General features: G+C 42.5%; 2 protein-coding genes across 4 annotated transcripts in view; one reads left to right on the forward strand and one right to left on the reverse strand.

Annotated features, from left to right (window-relative positions):
* The window catches only part of LOC309702163 (uncharacterized protein), an 854297-nt gene that overhangs the window by 57041 nt on the left and 776697 nt on the right, over nucleotides 1-20559 (forward strand). The window lies entirely within an intron of this gene.
* On the reverse strand, nucleotides 2429-13912 carry LOC309702269 (uncharacterized protein). Of its 3 annotated transcripts, none has more exons than XM_082526853.1 (4): nucleotides 13772-13909; nucleotides 11707-11812; nucleotides 7360-8376; nucleotides 2429-7034 (listed from the first exon to the last, which is right to left on the reverse strand). In XM_082526853.1, exon 4 carries the CDS (start codon nucleotides 4533-4535, stop codon nucleotides 3084-3086), a length of 1452 nt encoding a protein of 483 aa, XP_082382979.1. In that variant the 5' UTR covers nucleotides 4536-7034; nucleotides 7360-8376; nucleotides 11707-11812; nucleotides 13772-13909; the 3' UTR covers nucleotides 2429-3083. The 3 variants fall into 3 exon arrangements, with proteins under 3 accessions (XP_082382979.1, XP_082382980.1, XP_082382978.1); XM_082526852.1 differs by having other exon boundaries at nucleotides 3096-7034; nucleotides 13772-13912; XM_082526854.1 differs by lacking the exons at nucleotides 11707-11812; nucleotides 13772-13909 and having other exon boundaries at nucleotides 7360-8922.

Here is a 20559-nt window from a genome sequence, read left to right on the forward strand (position 1 = left end):
ATGATGTCACACTGGATCTTCTGATCTTTAGCATCGTAGCGCTCGGAGTCTGATGTTGGCTCATGTGTTGTTAAACACCAACATGACGTTCTACTAGTCAAGGCCTCAGCTTATTATATACCTATTATATTCTAGTATCAAATACACAATTTTCAAATGGAGGCCTAATAACAGATTATATTGTTCTCTTCCAAGATGGTTGCTGGCATCCACCAGTAACCTTTCAAAACAAAATGTCTAATTTCACTGCATTGACAGTAGGTAAAGAATTAAACTGACATTACTCCTCCACTGAATCTACATAAATCAACAGTTAAATAATGTCAGTTCTTCCGTGTTCTCTGGAATCAATCACAGCAAAGAAATTAGACTGTTTCTTTTGAAAAATGTTGGGAAAGAACAAATCAAGATCAAAAATCAAGATTCAGTTAAACAACAATTATAACTAAACAATTTGAGATAATGTTAGTTTCCATTAACATTAAATTAGGTTACTGAATTGGCAAACACCTTCCTATTAACATTACCCATTTTACCCCAATAACTAAAGAAATTAGCACTTGCAGGTCAAAACCTTTATTCAAGAGATGCAAAAATAACATTGATACAGTGACTGTCAAAAATTACAGCACTGATCATACTGTGACATGTTGGTTCAAAACAGCACACTTAGAAATATTCAACGTTCCTTACTTCAACTGAATGAAACTGAAAACACCATTTCACACGACCCATATGGGATATTTAGACTGTATAACTGTTCACTCTACATCTCTTCACTAGTAAAAGAAAGAAAAAATACAAAGAGAAATTTAAAAATGCTGCCAAAGTATATGTCAGGTTGGGTATCAGACGCCACCTCTCTGGGGACACCTCAGGCCCTCCAAGGTTTGGAGGCCTATCTCCACCCACCACCACTTCCCCTGCCGGTGGCGGACTCCCTCAGGTGTCGGTGTGTTGGTGGTTCTTTGTGTCTGGGGGTGGGCGTCCGGGTGCACACCGGCTCACTCCTTGGCGGCCGCTTGTCGGGGCCTGGGGCCTGGGGCTCGCTCGGGCCCCTTTGGAGGTGGGGTGCCCCCGGCCTCTCGGCCTAGGGCTCGGTCACTCAGGCGCAGCTGGGGGCCGGCGGAGCTCACGGGCGCGTCACTGCAACTCCCCCTGACTTCTGCTCCGCGGCTGCTGGGCGAGCCCTCATCTGGGACTCTCCTCAGCTCTTACTGGGACAGTGGCGCGGCTGCCCTTCTGTTGGTCTTCCATGGTCTCTTGTGTTCTGGGGGCCTCTGGATGTCTGGAGTTTTGATCTCCTCCATACCTGCTTGATACCATAAAGGACGGGGCTGTGGCCCCCCCACACCCTCTAGCAGATCGTTACCAAAAAAACAAAAAAAAAACTCCTGGGTCACCTGTATGGAGAAAAAACAAACAAACAAACAAACAAACAAACAGAGGAGACAGCAAACAACAAAGAGCAACATAATAATAGAGAAAACAAAGCACCATCACAATAAACTAGCTAGTCATAGATATCAGTATTTACTAAGTAATAAACGATATTGTGCAGCACGCAAGATAGACAGCGCACAGTGTGCTTTGAGGCAGCAGCCAAGAAAGCTTTAGTCCGCGTCTGTGAATACCCATGTGTGCATACCTGTGTGGATCAGCATGCTTGCATTCCAAAGGTTTCTCCATGTAATGATCTGCTAGGGAGTGTGGGGGGGCCACAGCCCCGTCCTCCAGGGTGTGAAGCAGGTATGGAGGAGATCAAAACTCCAGACATCCAGAGGCCCCCAGAACACAAGAGACCATGGAAGACCAACAGAGGGGCAGCCGCGCCACTGTTCCAGAGCTAGCCCTCCTGATCAGTTTCTCCAGCCTGGATGAGTCCTTCTTTGCTGTGCTGCTCCCCCAGCACACCACAGCATAGAAAAGTACTCCAGCAACCACCGACTGGTAAAACATCCTCAGGAGCTTCCTGCAGATGTTAAAAGACCTCAGCCTCCTGAGGAAGTACAGTCGGCTTTGGGCTTTTTTATACAGGTGCTCTGTGTTGCATGACCAGTCCAGTTTATTGTCCACCCACAGCCCGAGGTACTTGTACTTGTTGACCACCTCCACCTCCTCCCCCTCTATCTGAACCGGCAGTGGACCTGCTCTAGACCTCCCGAAGTCCACAACCAGTTCCTTAGTCTTTGAGGTGTTGAGTTGCAGGTGGTTTGTGTGACTCCATGCGACAAAGTTCCTCACCAGACTTCTGTACTCCTCTTCCTGATCATCCCAGATACACCCCATGATGGCTGTGTCGTCTGCAAACTTCTGAATGTGGCATAATTCAGAGTTGTAGCAGAAGTCAGAGGTGTACAGGGTGAAGAGAAGAGGGGACAGCACAGTTCCCTGTGGTGCTCCTGTGCTGCTGACCACTGTGTCAGACGTGATGTCCTTCAGCCTGACGTACTGTGGTCTGTCGGTGAGGTAGTCGGAGATCCAAGCCACCAGGCAGGGGTCCACCTCCATCCTGTTCAGTTTTTCCTGAAGCATACAGGGCCGGATGGTATTAAAGGCACTGGAAAAGTCAAGAAACAGTATCCTGACCGTGCCTTTTCCCCCATCCAGGTGTGAGTGGGCTCTGTGTAGGAGGTACAGGATGGCATCCTCCACTCCGACACCCGCCTTGTATGCAAACTGTAGTGGGTCCTGGGCATGTTGTACCTGTGGTCGGAGGAGGTTGAGGAAGAGCCGCTCTAGAGTCTTCATAAGATGTGACGTCAGTGCCACCGGTCGGAAGTCATTCAGCTCATTGGGCCGGTTCTTTTTGGGGACCGGGACGATGCAGGATGTCTTCCATAGGGCGGGCACTCTCCCCAGTCGCAGACTGAGGTTGAAGACTCGTTGTAGCGGCTCCCCAAGTTCAGCAGCACACGCCTTTAGCATCCTAGGACACACCTTGTCTGGGCCTGCTGCCTTTCTGGGGCGAAGCTTCCTCAGTTGTCTCCTGACCTGATCCACTGTGACACTGGGAGATGTTTGGGAAGAGGGGAGGGGGGGAGATGTCTTGCTGCTGAGAGAGGGATTGGAGGAGGGGGGTGTCATGGTGTCAGGAAGGGGGGAAGCGAGGGAGGTAGGAGAGTGGGGATTGGACTCTGTAGTGAAGGTGAGGGTGGGGGGGTTGTGGGCTGGTCAAACCTGTTGAAGAAGTTGTTGAGTTCGTTTGCCTTCTCCACAGTCCCCCCCACTGTGCTTTTCTTGGTGTTGTGGCCTGTGATGGTTTTCACACCATTCCAGACCTCCCTCATATTGTTCCTCTCCAACTTCTGCTCCACCTTCCTCCTGTAGGTGTCCTTTGCTTCCCTCAGGCAGCGTTTCACCTCCCGCTGTGCTGCCTTCATCTCCTCCTTCACTTTGCTCCTGAAAGCCTTCTTCTTCATGTTGAGGACAGCTTTGACTTCCTGTGTTACCCACGGTTTGTTATTAGGATAACACCGTACCGTCTTAGCAGGGGCGACCGTGTCCACACAAAAGTTGAGGTAGTCTGTAAGACAGTGTGTCGCCCCCTCTATGTCCTCACCATGTGGGCTCAGGAGCACATCCCAGTCTGTGGTGTCATAGCAGTCTCTCAGAGCATCCTCCTTTTCTGGGGTCCATCTCCGGATGGAGCGCGTTGTGACAGGCTGCCTTTGGACGAGGGGTGTGTATTGTGGCTGTAGGTAAACCAGGTTGTGGTCTGACTTCCCTAGTGGGGGGAGGGGGGTGGCTCTGTATGCATCTCTCACATTAGCATACAGTAGGTCAATTGTCCTGTTGCTCCTTGTGGGACAATTCACAAACTGGTGAAAAGCAGCCAGAGTAGAGTCCAGTGTGGCATGGTTAAAGTCTCCAGATATAATAATGAAAGCCTCGGGGTTTTGTGTCTGAAGTCTTGCTGTGACTGTGTGTATTTTCTCACAGGCAGCTGTTGCGTCGGCCCTCGGAGGGATGTAAACATACACACAGATCACATGACTGAACTCCCGAGGTAGATAATATGGCCGCAAGCTAACAGCTAGCAGCTCCAGGTCCGGACGGCATACCGAAACTTTAACGGAGACGTGTCCAGGGTTACAGTATCTGTTGTTAACGTAGACAATGAGTCCCCCACCTCTGCTTTTTCCGCTGGCCTGCGTGTCCCTATCGGCTCTCACGGGTGTGAAACCGCATAGGTCTACGTTAGCCTGCGGCGTTAGCTCAGTTAGCCACGTCTCCGTGAAGATAAACAAGCTGCACTCACGGTATAGTCTGTGGTTGTTCAGAGCGCACAGTTCATCAATCTTATTCTGTAACGAGTTCACGTTGCCCATGATCACTGTCGGGATTGATGGTTTGAATCGCCTCCGGTGATCCGCTCTCCTCGCTCCAGCTTTGCAGCCTCTGTAGCTCCTCTTTAGCTCGGCCGGGATGTTGTGTCGCATGCCGGTCTGTCCCTTTGTTTTTAGTGCCAGCAGCTCCGCTCTCGAATAGATGAAGGAACTGGTTCCAGAAGTTTTAAAAAGTGCATTATCCATCTTGTATCGCTATATCTAAGAGGTATAAGTAGAGGAAGGTGAAAAAAAAGTTTGAAAAGCCTAGTCTAAAAAGTTAAAGTTAACAAAAAGGTGCGGTGTTGCAGAGCTACTTGGAAAGGCTGCCGTCACTCCAGCGCCATCTTGATGATGTCATCTTGATGACTTGCATGCATAACAGTGAGCTTTCCTTGCAGGAGCAGTTTTGTCTTAGTTGTGAGCTTTTCTTGTACCGGACTCTGCGCCCTAATTTTAGTGTCAGACCACACATTCAGAGTATTCCATCAGAACCAACCACGACGCAAGAGGAACACTGATGACGTGCAACCCCATGACCCAATCTGGGGCAGTGATGTACCAGCGGAGTTCAAGTTGTGGACCACCAGACAGAAGGTCCTGCACTCACTGTTCCCATGGGTCGGAACTGGAAAAAACACGTTAAGAATTGAGACTCTTGACTACCGATTTGGACTTTTCCTGAACAGCTCAACAAAGATAAATAAGGCTCAGAATGAGGAAATCGACGCGATCAGAATAGTGGTCATGCAACACAGGGTCGCCCTGGACATGATTCTCGCTGAGAGAGGGGGCCTCTGTGTCTTATTCAACACCACTTGTTGCACCTATATCCCGGACAACGTGCACTCCTTGACCATGACCACCGCCCTAGACAAGTTGCGACAACTGAGTAATGCGCAGCAACAAGACTATGTCACGAACAATGAGGACTGGCTGACCTGGCTGCTGAGTGGCAGCTGGAAGACCCTCGTGATAAAAGGACTCGTACTGATAGGAGTTCTGCTTCTATTATTGTGCTTGTTTTCTACATGTATCCTACCATGCATAAGATCCATGATTGACAAAATGGTACAGGCCACAGTAATTACCTATGTTGGACTGCCACTAGAAGATGAATCGGATGAAGAAGATTTAGTATAGAAACACACACACACATACTGAATGATGCTACAATTGAAAATGTTATAAGCAAGTGATTGTTGGCTGATAATAAAGTATGATTAAGTGAAAAATATTAACATCAGGAGGGGATGTTAAAGAAGAAACGCTTTTATGAGTTTTATGTTGCATTAAAGTATATGTTCATATTTTACTCTTAATAGGAAAAGAACAAAATGTACTACTCGCTCTGTTTATAGAAAGAGGAAGTTCACCCTATGACATTTATACGAACTTAGACACACACACACACATATATGCAAAATTAGAGGAAACTGCTATGCTTGTTTCACCCTGCTATAAATAATAAACGACTACTGCAGCTCGGTGTGAGTCCTCTCTGAGCCCTCACCCGTGCAGCACGTTAACCGTCTCCAAGTGTCTCAGTGTTGTTTATTCACCTGTTTGATAACTGTAAATCTCTGACAAGAGTTTATTTATATCATCTTCACGTGAACACATTCAAGAACATAACAGATGAAGAAACATTAAAAACTTCCACACTACATGAAGCAAGAAAAATAGTTTATTCCTTTATGTAGAAAAAACAGAAACATCAAACATCTCCAAGACTCTCTTTGAAAGAACTAAAAACCTTTGTTCTCATGGTCCAATCATGAGTGAACTCCCCGATGAAGCCTTGTGTGCTAAAACATGTCAGAGTTTTAAAGGTTAAACATGAGTTTCCAAAACGTTTTGCTGGAGAACAATGAACTATTTGACTGAGTTTCAATCATTTACAGACGAGCAAAACCAGGACAGAGAAAAAAGGACAAAACTGACTCAGTAAAAAACAGAAAAGAAGATCCCATGTAGATCTGTATTATGTAGAAGTTCAGCCCAGCAACCAGTTCAGTTCAACACAAGTTTAAATGATTCTATCTGAACTCTGTGGAGCCTGATCTCAAGCTTTTTGAGTCTGACACAGAAACCAGAGGATCTTTCTGTGTCTTCAGATTCACTGTGATCCAGTGATGGGAGTGATTTCAGCCCTGAGTGATCGCGCTGATGTTTGCACAGAGCAGACAATGAGGTGAATGTTTGGGCACATTGGTAACAGTGAAACAGTTTATTAGTAACGTGGGATCGTTTGTGTGCAGAGTATGAACTGAGATTCCTGAAGCTCTTGTCACACTGGTCACAGCTGTAGTTTCCTTCTATGTGTGTTCGTTCATGACTGTTACGATGACCTGAATGCGAGAAGCTTCTCTCACAGTGTCTGCACTTGTGTGGTTTCTCTCCTGTGTGGACTCGTTTGTGTGATTTAAGGTCCCTTGCAGTGGTGAAGGATGACCCACACTGATCACAGAGGTGCTTTTTAACCCCACTGTGAATCAGTTCATGTTGTTTTAACTCACTTGGTGTGGTGAAGCTTCTCCCACATTCTTTGCAGTATTTCAGTTTGTCTCCAGTGTGTCTACGTTGATGTGTTTTAAGGGCAGCTTGCCAACTGAAAGTTTTTCCACAGAGGTCACAATGAAAGTCTTTCCCACCACCACAGTGATGACAGGGTTGAGAACTGGATCCATCTGTGTCGCTCTGCTTCTAAACAAAGACACAAAGACAGTGTAAGTCAGTCCTTCAACATTTGTATCCTGAACGTCGCCTGAAATAAAGAGCATCTCTGCAGACGTCCAACTACATTTGACTGTTTCAGTTAACACACTCAGTTTACTGGGCTGCAATAACTACAATACTACCACCATAATACTACAGTAATACTAAAATCATAACTGAAAGGAAAATCTGAATAATCACTCAGAGCTGCTTTTCCATGCAGTAGAATTGCTAACATGCTAACACAGTTTAATGAGCAGAGTTGTTCCAAACAGTCAGGCTAAAATGACAAGATAACAATATAAATACATACCTCACAGTAGCTGCACTTGTAGAGTCTCTTTCTGGTGTGGATCTGTTGGTGTCGTCTCAGGTGACGTGGAGATTTAAAAGTCTTCTCACACAGGTCACATTGATAAGGTCTCTCCTCAGTGTGGGTAAACATGTGTCGTTGTAAGTCTGTGTGACTTATAAACTCTTTGCCACACTGTTCACAGCAGTACACATCATGTCTGTTGTGAATGCGTAGGTGTGTATTTTGGCTCTCTCTCTGGCTGAAAGTTTTTCCACAGATGTCACAGCTGTATGCCTTAATTCCAGAGTGGGTAACTAGATGCCTCTGTAAGTGGCTACTGTTAGTAAAAGCTCTGCCACACTGATCACAGCTGTATGCCTTAATTCCAGAGTGGGTAACTAGATGACTCTGTAAGTGGCTACTTTGAGTAAAAGCTCTGCCACACTGATCACAGCTGTACGCTTTAACTCCACTGTGGATGAGTTGGTGTTGTTTTAGGGAACCCTTCAAGGAAAAAGACTTTCCACACAAGTCACAGCTGAACGGTCTCTCTCCAGTGTGGATGACCTGATGCTGTTTTAGTTTATCCCTCACAGTAAAACCCTTCCCACACTCGTCACAGCTGTATGGCTTAATTCCAGAGTGGGTAACTAGATGCCTCTGTAAGTTGCTACTTTGAGTAAAAGCTCTGCCACACTGATCACAGCTGTATGCCTTAATTCCAGAGTGGGTAACTAGATGACTCTGTAAGTGGCTACTGTGAGTAAAAGCTCTGCCACACTGATCACAGCTGTACGCTTTAACTCCACTGTGGATGAGTTGGTGTGTTTTTAGGTGACCCTTCAAGGAAAAAGACTTTCCACACAAGTCACAGCTGAACGGTCTCTCTCCAGTGTGGATGACCTGATGCCGTTTTAGTTTAGCCCTCACAGTAAAACCCTTCCCACACTCGTCACAGGTGTGTTTTTTCTCTCCCTTTCTTCTGTGAGGTTTGTCGGCCTCCTGAGAGCGCTGACTTCTGGCTCCATGTTGGTCCTGCAGTGACAGAGATACAAACAGAGGCAGTGAGTGAAATGCAGTCGTGGAACAAACTCAACCTTCAAACTCCATTAACACTAGTTTTAAACCTGAAGGTGGAGCGTGGCACCAAACACCTTAAAGGTCTCTTATCCCCACCTGCTGGTAGTTCTAACACATTACATCCAACCTGCTGTTAAAGATAATTCATGACTGTTCAAACACTAAAATCATGCACACACACACACACACACACACACACACACACACACACACACACACACACACACACACACACACACACATTATTTTATAATTTAGATTATTTTGTTGTTTCCTATTACATATTTCTATAGTTTGTATAGATTTATACAGAATTATTCAGTGATAATAAATCCTATGTTTGTTTATTCTAAAGGAACCCCGTTAGCTTCCACAACAGATGTTGCTCGTCTTCCGTCAAATACTCACATAAAATATTACACAATAAAGTGGATTCAAGATATCCACATAATTTCACTCTTACATCCACAGTGAGGTTTCACAATTGTTCAAATATAAGCAATCAATAATAATAATAATAATATCAATAACATTGAGGCACATTACACAAATTTCAAAAACAAATCATGTCTTACAATATTTACAACAACTAAAAGCTCTGTAAATCGGCTTTTAAGTGTTCATTGAAGTTTTGAATAATTCTCTAATTTTTTAAGGCAACTTATTCCACTTAAAAGTTGCTCTAAATGTAACAGTTTTACAAAACGTTACTTTTAACTCGAGCATTTACTAAATTGCAGCTTGTTGAAAACTGTGTAATATGATGATGTATTTCATCTGGATACTGCAGCTGAGCAGAATAAATGTGGTGTGTTTAACAGAATTGCTTTCTTTAGAACTACAAGTAAGCCATAGAATATTTTAGCCTGTACAGGAAGCCAAGAAAGGTTATTATGCATTTTATCAATATTAGTATAGTATGAACATCTTCACACTAATCTGGACGCCTTATTCTGGACTAACTGAAGTCTGTTAAGATCTGTCTTATTAGCTGCTGACCAAATGATTGAACAATACTCCAGATGAGACATTACTAGTGCATTAATGACATCTTTCATAATGAAGAAGTGATACACAAAGAGCATTTCATAGCCATAGCTATGCCTTGTCGGCAGAGTTATGTGACATTAGTGATGTTTGTACTTTCAGCGTTAACTTGGTTTTAAAGCCTTTAAAATATACGCCGTTCAATAGTCGACCTTCATCTGACAGAGAATGTGATGATTTTGTGGATAATTAAAGTCAGTCATATATCCACAAACACAACAAGCTGAAAGTCAGTGATGCTGCTCGGTTTGCAGTCCTGAACATCACGGCACAAGCAGGATCCACTGCACTGTTAATGTTAGCTGTGTTATATTGCTGCCTCTGCTCGGTGGTGTCGAGCCAAACGCACTTTAACGTGTGTTTGAACGAGCTGACGGTTCACTCGTTAAGCTGAAAGAAAGATGCTTTAATCACAGCAGTCACACATGTGTCCACTGCACCATCTGGAACTCTTCTTGTTTACACTCGTAATAACACAAACACTAAATCCTGCTTCTCTGGTGCTGTTGTGTAGCAGTGTGTACACCTGAGACTGTCACCTGTCTGTCTGTCCTGCACTCTCTCTCTGTTTCTTTCTCTCTGATTGTGGAATAAAAGTATGAACATGTGTTTATAAGTTACACTTGTGTTTGAATCCTGCAGCTTATCACGCATTTGATTTCCATGTGTGACGACTGCAAGTGTCCAGAGTGAGGACAGACTGAGGGAGCCACTGCTGCACATCATCTGTGAGGCTTTGCAGCCCTGATGATCCACCAGGACAAACTCAGCAGTGTGTGAGGAAGAGGAGGAGGAAGAGCCAGCAGCAGCTGACAGATGGAGAGAATAGACAGACTGTTCCCTGTTTGTGAAGGACGGCTAGGAAAGTTTAACATAACTGTCTGTGCTGAATCAGTCTTATTAGGTAATGTTCAAATAATGTGATCATCCCAGTGTTTCCAGTGTGGGAGAAAGTACTCAGGGCCTTCAAGTTACACACTATGAAAGGCAGCAACAAGTTTAATGTTCAGAAACCTAAAGTCTGTATCAGCAGCAGAATGGAGCTAAAATAAATGTTGGTTTCAGTTCTATGAAGCTTTGAGTATTTTGGATCAGTAGCTGCTGTGTTTGTTGCATCATATTGCTGTAACTGTTTATATGCTTTATATATTCTGAGCTAAGTTGATCTATAGTGTTACATCATATTCTATAAGGATGTTATGTGTTTGTAGACTTTCTGCCCAGTTTGACCCATTTAGCAGACGTCAGCCTGTTTAAGGCTCTGATATCTATTCTGTGTGACTTACAGCAGTTATGACATGGTCTGATTTTCTCACCCAATAAAGGAATATTTCATATATCAGTCTACTCTTCATTCTATCAGAAACAGTTATCACAGCTCCTACATTTGCTTTTTACACATATATGTAAGCATTGAGCCACATTTAGTACCAACATGTTCTCCTTCATTTCTGTCAAACAAAGCTGTATGAAACGTTTCCAGCTGTTAGTATCATGGTTGCTAGGCAACCTGGGCAGCGCGACGGAGGCTAGACGTCCCATTTCACGAGCCTACGAGCCTCGCACTTCGGCCTTAGCGGTCTTTGAGTACCCTTGAGGACTTTAAAGCTGCAGAACCTGAATCGGGATACAGCCATGATGATCTCCAGCCTCGTGCTCGCCAACATTCTCACCTGAGTTAAGAAGACGATCACTGAAATGGTCTCAGCAGGTCCTTTGATGACAGCAATGAAATGCAGTGGTAAGGCTTTTTGGGGATTAAGTTCGTTTTCATGGCAAAGAAGGACGATGCAGTTCATCTGATCACTCCTCATAACATTCTGGAGTGCAGGCAAAATGCTATTATAAAAACTTAAGCAGCAACTTCTCCAGGTTCCAATATTTATGCAATTCTCAAACCTTTTGGCCACGACTGTATAACCTCTTCTGAAGTTTAGTGGATATTATACATGGTTATGCTCAGGATGTGTCGGCCAGTTTCCACTGGAAACGCCTTTTGGTTAAACTGTCAGCGAGGAATTTGCATTTGCACTGTTACATTTTTATATAACTTTAATGCACATAAACAACAGCTGCTTGTTTCAGTGAAAATACATTGATGGGTTTTTAATAAAGTTGTGCAGCTGTAAAGTATTTTGTCTGGTGTCAATTCTATCGTCAGCTACATCGTTATGGCAAATGTTCAGATGTATATGGTGATAAATATCTTTGGTTATATGGTCCTGCTCTGTCTGTCACCTTCTGTGTTGAGCTCATTGTTTCCTCTGTAGTGGCTGAGCTGAGTCCAAGTAGCTGAAAATGTTCCTCTGCTGCTCCGTCAGACTCTCCTCCTCCTGCTGATCAGCTGGGACACAAAACAGATCTTTGTTAGGCTCCACACTGCACTGAAGAGTCAAAGTGTCTCATATGTTCATCTGACAAGTAAAAGAACACATTTTTGTTTCCCGAGGTGGGCAACTTGTTGGAAACAAACACAAAAGCTTTGAGCACTGATACCTGCCATTGCTGGCATTGAAAGATGCAACGCCAGCAATGTGGATTGTCAAGACTCAAACCAATCATCAAGCAAAGACAACAGGGATCATTTGTTTCTGTTTATTTAGCATTCACAGCATTTGTAGTTGCCTTCTGTGCAGGGGAAGTCCACGCACACTGTGTGGTACCGCCATCCGCAGAAGGTGCATTCAACCTCTGTAAGAGAAACGAGGTTGTCTGAGACTGAAATGATATTCACTAAAGAAGTGGTGATTTGTAAAACTTCAAGTGTATGATAAGGTGAAAACAAATACACAACTGCATGTCATGTAGTTGAAGGTTTTTTTTCTTTTGGAAGACCGGAAAACACTGAAAGTTACAAATTAGTCCTTTATTTATCCAGGTAAAAAAAAATCTCATTGAGATTAAAAATCTCATTTCCAAGAGAGACCTGGCGTCATGGCAACACAAGTCACATACCACACAGGTATATAACATTTATAACAAACACAATATCCCAACATGTGTAACAAATGTATTGTGCTTGAAACAAATTCAGAATAGGTGATAAAGCAGCTGCACATGTGTGTCACGAGTAAATCTGGCTGTATAACAAACAGAAACAAGTGATCTGCTGTCTTTGCTCAACGGTTGGTTTGAGTCTTGACAATCCACATTGCTGCCATCTTTCAATATGTTGAATGCACCAGTGTAAGTGCAGCCACTCAGACTCAATGTGTTCATAGAAACAGGTGCAGATGTGTCACGAGTTCATCCAGCAGTAGCTATGGTACTTGGCCACAGGGGGCAGCAGTGGACTGACCTGCATTCGAGACTGCTCCAGCTGCTCTGTGACAGTCAGTAGATCTGCTACAAATTGCAGATCATATGCAAGTTTTGGAAATGACATTATAAATATTCCTAACTTAGCCACGGCAGCATTGTTGATGTATTACCTATATACTACAAATTATTCCACCTGCTGAAAAGTGGATCTAATGTGGGCGGACTCACACTTAGCAAATAAACCTGTGATGTGAGAATGTAATCAAACTGTTGATCAGAGGCAAAGTAATTTAAAGTTTATGATGCTATCGTCTAATGTTAGCTGACATGATGTTAGCTTGTAAACTTATGTTGTTGTCTGGGTCTCATGTCTGATCTGATGATAATAACTGTGACAACACAGAGATTAAATAAAGGACGTTGGTGGGACTTCTTATGTTAGAACTACAACTTCAGTTAAGGAGTGAGACGTAAGGTGACAAGGAGAATGAAGAGAATGAGAAAGAAGTAACTGGGAAGAGAAAATGAAAACAAAAATTTGAAATGATCAAATTTGTGTTAACAGATGATGGTGATTTTAAAAATTCAAGTAATTTAAAGGTTTTATCCTATTTGTTGTTGTTTTTTTCATATTCTTCTATTTGCAAGAGGTTATTAATAAAACAGGTTCTCTTTCTGGTTTCTCTTTTTGGACGCACTCTCTACAGCTTATCACATCCAAAATGGCGGATGTCAAGTACAAAACCTCGACAGAAACAATCAGCAAGAATTTTAGCATCAGTCCAAAATAAAACTGTCCAACTACAGAGTTTTAAAATCCAACTAAACTATGAACAGAGATCTTTTACAAATAGGCTATTGATGAGATGACAGTGGTAACAAAAACGTACACATCCACGCACACAGACAAAATGGCGGGAGAGCGTTTAACGGTCGACCTCATGAGTCCGTTACCGTGAACTATGGAGCGGCAGATTTGTGCTGGAACTGAGCTGCACACAGCTGATGTTAGCCAGGAAACATTACACACTGCTAACGTTACCTTCACACGGAGCTCCACACGGAGACGATCAGCGTCAGGCACAAACACCAAGTTCAGAAAAGAGGAACTTTGAGCAGGAAGGAAAGAGTCAGAGCGGCGTTTGAGGACACGTTTACAACCACGAACATCAGAATCTGTCTGTGCTGCATTCAAGTGCAAGTTGGAAACTCACTAATCTCTGTCATGTTGTCCAAAGATGATTTATTTCTGCTGGTTTTCCTGTTTGAAACACAAACATGTGTCAGCACTTTGTTGTTCTTCACCCTGCAGCATTTGAATATTTCAGGAGTAAACTGATCATAAATTCATGAAGTCATGACTGAAAGTGCAGACTGAGAGTGGATCACATGATGTTTGAGGTGTGTCATGTGACATGTTCAGTATTGTCACACATGTCTAGATTGTCCCTGATATCATAGCTGCTCAAACACTGATGATTATATTTGAAGAATTATTCCTGATGGCAGCAAAGTTTGAATGGAGCTCTCTGTCTGTGCTGATTTGTCGCCCTCTGGAGGTCAAAGCACAAACTGCATGATGTCACTGTAACCACCACGGTGACAGGAAGTGTTTTTAAATGATGAAATATGTCAGTGATGCTGATAGTGTGTTCATCACAGACGTTCAGGCTTCGTGTTGACATGAATCAAAGTTAATGTCATTATGGACCAAGGACAGTACTCTGGGTCTCCTGCAGAACAACTCGAGCTGTGATACCTGAATGAAGAGCCTCTGCTGCTTTAAAGAAGGAGGCTCGAGGCAGAGGTGAGGTGCAGACCAACCAGCTTTTATTCAGCAACTTTAACAGAAGGATCAGAAAAATAAAACTATACAGCACAGTGATGCTGACTGAAGCCACAGCATTAAACTAAACAAGCATCTGATCATCTTTAACAACATCTAATAAATAATGACAACTATTTACTCCTGTATTTCCTACAATAAAGCCTGTTCAGATATTTGTTGCTGATGGAAATGTAAAAGGCTCCCAGGAACCAAAGGACAAAAACAGAGGCAACAGTCACAGCTGCAAAGGATCCCCTAACACATAAACTGGTTCGAAGATATTTTCTAGCTCTGCAGAGGAGCTTGATTGCACGGACAGTAAAAAGTGGATTCAATAACAGCAGCGAGCGCTGAGTGATATAACGGTGCTGCGAGCAGCAGTGCAAAGGCTCACACAGAGACAGCAGCTACACTGTGTGTGGATGTGATCCACAGTCACAGCTGTGGGTTTCAGTCAGTGTGTCTCTAACTTCATGGTCACATTTCAAAGCTTATTGGAGCCAGAAGATGTTCAAGTAAAAGATTTATTGCTGTACTCGTCTACCAGGATAACAGGAGGTTCATAAAGCTGTGTAATACTTCAGCTTTCCATCATGGAGTAGTAGTTGTGTCCCTTTGTGTTTATTAGTGTGTTCACACGTCTACTTTAACTTCACTCTGTAATGAAAGGATTCAAATCACTGATAAATACATACATGCTGACTCTGAGTCTCAGTGAAGGAGGAAAGGATGGATGAAGGCAGCCTAGTGTGGGTCATGTGTGTCCAGCAGTCATCCAGGGCCTGGATCCATCTGTAACAGGAAGACAAAGTCCAGCCTGTAATCATCCTATCAGGCACAGCGTTTCCATCCAGCATCCTGACGACGCTAACAACCCGTCAAACGTCTCCTCTGGTCCACAGAAGTCACACTTCCTGTGTCATGTTTACCTTTTTAAGTGTGCTATTCAAGCCTGTGTGACCAACTCTGACTCTCCAGATTCCATCCTGGTCTCTGCTGCAGCTTCTTCTACACGACTGTTTTCTGTATAATAATATCTGCCTTTCCCGTCTCTGTCCCAGTGTGCCTGCCACTCGTCCTTCATCTTTACCTTCATTATACTCTTCACCTCACTTTCACTGTATTTTATAGTCAAACCTGCACGACTTCTTCTTGCTGCACCTTTTTAAACTTATCGTCCTGTTCATTGCATCAACACCGATATTCACAGGGAGCCATAAGAAATCCACTTCTATCCCTCTGTGTTTGATTCTATACAGTAAATGAAGTATATCAAAAACAATATGTTGCCTAGAGTCTGAAGACATATCACCTGTGCTCACTAGCACGCTGCTAGAGTCCCAGCAAACCACATACCTCCATATTAGTGCGTCCTCCACCCAGTTCAAGCCAGTAACATCACTACCAGCTCCCAGTATAAACTGCCACATCATCTGTAATTCTTTTACTCATCACCAAACTTATTTGTGGGAGAACAAATGCAGCAGCCGTTCTTTTATCTGACAGTGTTGACGCATCAGTAAATATCCTCACATGACCTGAGGACTTTCCCACTATATGAACCTGCTTTTAGTCGCCCCTCCTCCCTCGCCACAAGCTTCCTTTACAACATAACTTATAAAAAACAACTTTATTGACAATCAGCAATAACAATTACAGACAGTCTAGAAGAAGAATCACATGATCAAGGAGCAGAAGTTTATGGTTTTAATAGCTTTTACATTTTGGGAAAGTTTTAAAAACATTGTTTGGTTTTCTTTCTAAAGCGTTGAAAGGACGGCTTTGCATCAGAACAGTAAGATCAGCAAATGAATCCATTAAAGTTCTTTTGCCTTGTTTGCAAAAGAAGCCAAACAACATTTGTGTTACAAAGAGAGACTTCAGAACAGATCAAAGATCACAAACATCAGGCACTGATGGAAACAGCCAAACACAGAAACAGAGGCACCAGCAGGTGAAGGAGGCCTGTTGTAGAAATGACTCTGAGTGCTCAGGTAGAAACGCATGAAGAACCAGTGCGTCTAATATTTGGAGACCAGTCTGTGTTTGAGCGTCCTGGATGAAACACAGATCATGTTGCAGAGCGAGGACGTCGTCTTTCCTCCCGAGTGTGTAACTACAGGACGTGTGCAGCAGGTTTAATCGTCCTCCTGACAGTTACTGATGAACGAGTCCTTCAGGGAGGCTCCAGGATCACTGTGGCTTTTACCAGCTGCTGCTAAACTGAGAGGTGTTGCTGCTTCATGTGTGAAGATGTTTGCATGGCTTTAACAGTGCAGACGTTCCTCATGTGCACCCATTTCATATGTTTTATTGTGATGTTTAGTAACATCTGCTTCCCTCCTTCAGGCAGACGATAAAGTGAGCTCAGCCTTAAACATGTGGAGAGAACGTTTGACCGACAGTCCTGGGACGACTGCAGAACAATGGTTTGTTTTTAATGATAAAGTTTCATAATGGAAATAAATGCTGAGCCTGTTTCATGATGTTGGCCCTGCAGCATCAGGCAGGATTAATACTGTAACAAACGTGTGTCACAGTTATAATGACTTTAAATGAAGACTTGGGTTGGATGGAGATGTCAGCTGGATTTGTGCTGACTGTCACTTTAAATGTTTTCAGTTCAGCTTCTAAATCTACTTTTGTATAATGTTTGCTGAGTTTTGCACTTCATGACGCTTTTAAGAAGAGCCAATAAATCCTGACTTTACACAAAAATAAAGGTTTAATGTGTTTAGTGTGACAGTGGAGGAGAGCGCACATAATAAGAGTCATTAACAGAATGGTGACAATTATAATCTGTCTCATTTTAGGAGCAGCTCACAGGCACAACAGACTACAGAGCAATCAAAGCACCAGTTAAACGTCCATGTGACCGGCTTACAGCCAATGAACAATCAGTCCCCACTGTCCCCACCAACATCACTGTACTGGAAAGACTGTGCTGCCATGGTCAGAGATGAACTGGTACTAAAATGTAAGGCAGCTGATGTGTGTGGCCTTAGCAGCACAAATGCATCACGGCTGCAACGCTGCAGTGTGTTTAAACATTTGAACATTTCTGTGGCTTCAAACCAGCAGCTGCTCTGTACTCAGTCGTGTTTGTGTGTCTGTCAAAGTGATTGTTGTCTTTAAAAAGCCTTTTGTGTTGAGTTTTGTGAGCAGTGCCGAGCTTCTCTGTAGTCTAAGCCGAGTCGATATATTTGATTCCATGTTTGGTGTGATTTTCAAAGTCAGCAGCAGCAAACCCATACGGTAAAAAAATACATTTTTCCTTGCCAAAATATATTTCAAATATATGGTAAATATATTTTGTATTTGTGATGCTCCAAAAAAATATATTTTTGAAATTGAAAATGTATTTCTTTCAAACCAAAATACATTTCAAAACATATTTTAGGGTGAAGAAAATACATTTCCAACCTTACAGTAGAATGTATATCAAAGTATCCTTTATTTAAAATATATTTAGTGCAATAATGATGATAATGATAACAATACTAAAAGTAACATGTTTTATGCACATCTGCAAAAAACAGTTGGATTCAAACAAAACAGAGTCAAAGGTCTATCACGAATTAGGTTGTTTATTCATTTGCTTACAGTATTTCACATTACACAATATCTCACTATAATGTAGCGTTCATTGACTTTGAAATTATCTGTCAGTGATACAGTAAACAAGATACAACAACTGCTATGTACACTTTAGTTTTTGACAATATATACAATTTAGTACTTAAAGGAACACACTCCACTGTTTTGGAAATAGGCTCATTCTCCATCTCCCTCAGAGTTAAAAATGCAGCGTCTTCTTTCTAGATCCGTACGTTAATAGGGCTCTGGAGCGTGATCTTACGGGATGGGGCGTAGCCAGGATTTTTGGTCAAGGCGCCATATTAGCAGGCCAAACAAATGCTTGCTGTGTGGTCGGTTGTAATGTTAGATTGCACTACCGACAAAGGAATAAGCTTGAAAACAGGCTCTCTTTTCATTGTTTCCTCACCTGGAAACATCATGAGGGAGCTTATGTGTTGGATGTTACCAAAAGAAGGCGTCTAGCCTGGATAGCAGCTGCGAGACGAGCTGATATTCAGTTCTCTACCAGCCACAGATATCTGTTGGTGTGCTCCAGTATTTTCATTCAGGTAAGTTCTAAATAAGTTCATATTATTCTTTATAGCCTGTTAATTTTATTTTCAATGCGCTCTGAGATCATAGCACAAACTTAGAACAAACATGCAGAACTACCTTCTATTTATAGAGTTGCTAATTATTTGGCATTATTGCAACAAACCAGCCTATGAAATGAATGAAACAAATCCTGACTGGGTTCCAACACTACACATGGGGCACTACGAAATCCCTGCTTCAAACTACATGCTACATACCACCATGCCAATCAGATTACTTCTTCCATGTGTGGGTAAAAAGGTGACCTTCCTGGATAAGATGGCAAAGGTTTGCTGCGTTTTGGTGAACATGTGCCCCAGTGTGGTAGTAAAACCAGGGAAAAATGCTCTTGTTAAATACTCTTAAGTCTTGTGCTGTTTATGTAGTGATAAGTTTTTTTTTTTTTTTTTCCTTTTTTCTCTTCTTTTTTTTTTCTCCTTCTCTTTTTACAGTTGCAGAAACATATAGGTGATTGCTGTAACGTATGTTTTAATTTTGAAATTAAAGCAGCCTTTTTTCCGTTAAAAGGTTCTTTGTGAGGATCAATCCAGACATGGGAACAAAATGCCCTGCAAAACTTGGTACAAGCCGCAAGACAGGTCGTGTCGTAAAGAGGAAGGTTACAAGAATCAGCCCTCGGATCACCACCTTCCTCCAGCGGCTCTCTGAGTTTGAATGGAGGACTTCCAACTAGGTAAGAACAGAGATGATAATATCTTTTACATAGCTGATAATTATATACATACTGTACACACATCCATACAACAGTATGAATGATCTCAGACAGATGTGAACAAGTGAATAACCTGAGCAAACATGAATATTGATGATGTGTCTTTGACAGGTGGTGATAAAGACTACGCTGAACCCGACCATCCTGGTAACGGAAATCTAAATCCCATGTCACATTCTATTTCCTGGGACCCACTGATAATTATTACATTTTGTAAATGAGTTTTGTTTTACAATTGTAATAGTTTATTTAATGTTCATGCTGGTGGGTTTGTCCTGTTTTTAGTGGAATGAAAAACTGTTTTCCTTAAAAAAATCAGACAGAAAGGTGAAGGACTGTGTAGTTTTCATGTACGCTTCTATTTATTTTGGTTATTGGCATTGTTTTTATTCAGTTGAAAAATGTTTTTCTTGTTAAAAAAAAAATCAACAATAAATGTTGGTTTAATTCACTATTCTGAGACTACTTTATTATTTATTTATTTTTGTCCCGTTTGGATCTATAGCCATCAGAATTGTTGTCTTGAGGCCAAGAAAGATGCCAAGCGGATTTATTTTACCAAGTGGATCATCATGGCCTTGCCATATTGGTCCATTTGATTGACCTTTATTATAATTATGAATTTATTTTATTTTCAGTTGCAAACGGGACAGACATAACTGTGGGACAGGACAGGGGGAAAGAATGAAAGAAAGAGGGGGAGAGAAAGAAAGAAAACCAAAGGGGGGAAGAGACGGTGAGAAGGGGGGGAAGAGAGAAAAAAAAACAAACAACAAAAAAAAAACTCCTGGGTCACCTGTATGGAGAAAAAAAAACAAAACAGAGGAGACAGCAAACAACAAAGAGCAACATAATAATAGAAAAAAAAAGCACCATCACAATAAACTAGCTAGCCATAGATATCAATAGTTACTAAATAATAAACGATATTGTGCAGCACGCAGGATAGACAGCACACAGTGTGCTTTGAGGCAGCAGCCAAGAAAGCTGTAGTCCGCGTCTGTGAATACCCATGTGTACACCTGTGTGCATACCTGTGTGGATCAGCATGCTTGCATTCCAAAGGTTTCTCCATGTGATAAGTGATAAGTTTTCA

Source organism: Aulonocara stuartgranti (genome assembly GCF_965226115.1).
Source record: "Aulonocara stuartgranti genome assembly, chromosome: 3".
NCBI lineage: Eukaryota > Metazoa > Chordata > Actinopteri > Cichliformes > Cichlidae > Aulonocara > Aulonocara stuartgranti.

What these genes read in the sequence shown, in the direction of transcription:
- LOC309702269 (XM_082526852.1), bottom strand. An exon ending in ACAAGTGCAGCTACTGTGAG is followed by an intron (nt 7,035 to 7,359) that starts GTATGTATTTAT and finishes GTCTTTGTTTAG; the next exon opens with AAGCAGAGCGACACAGATGG.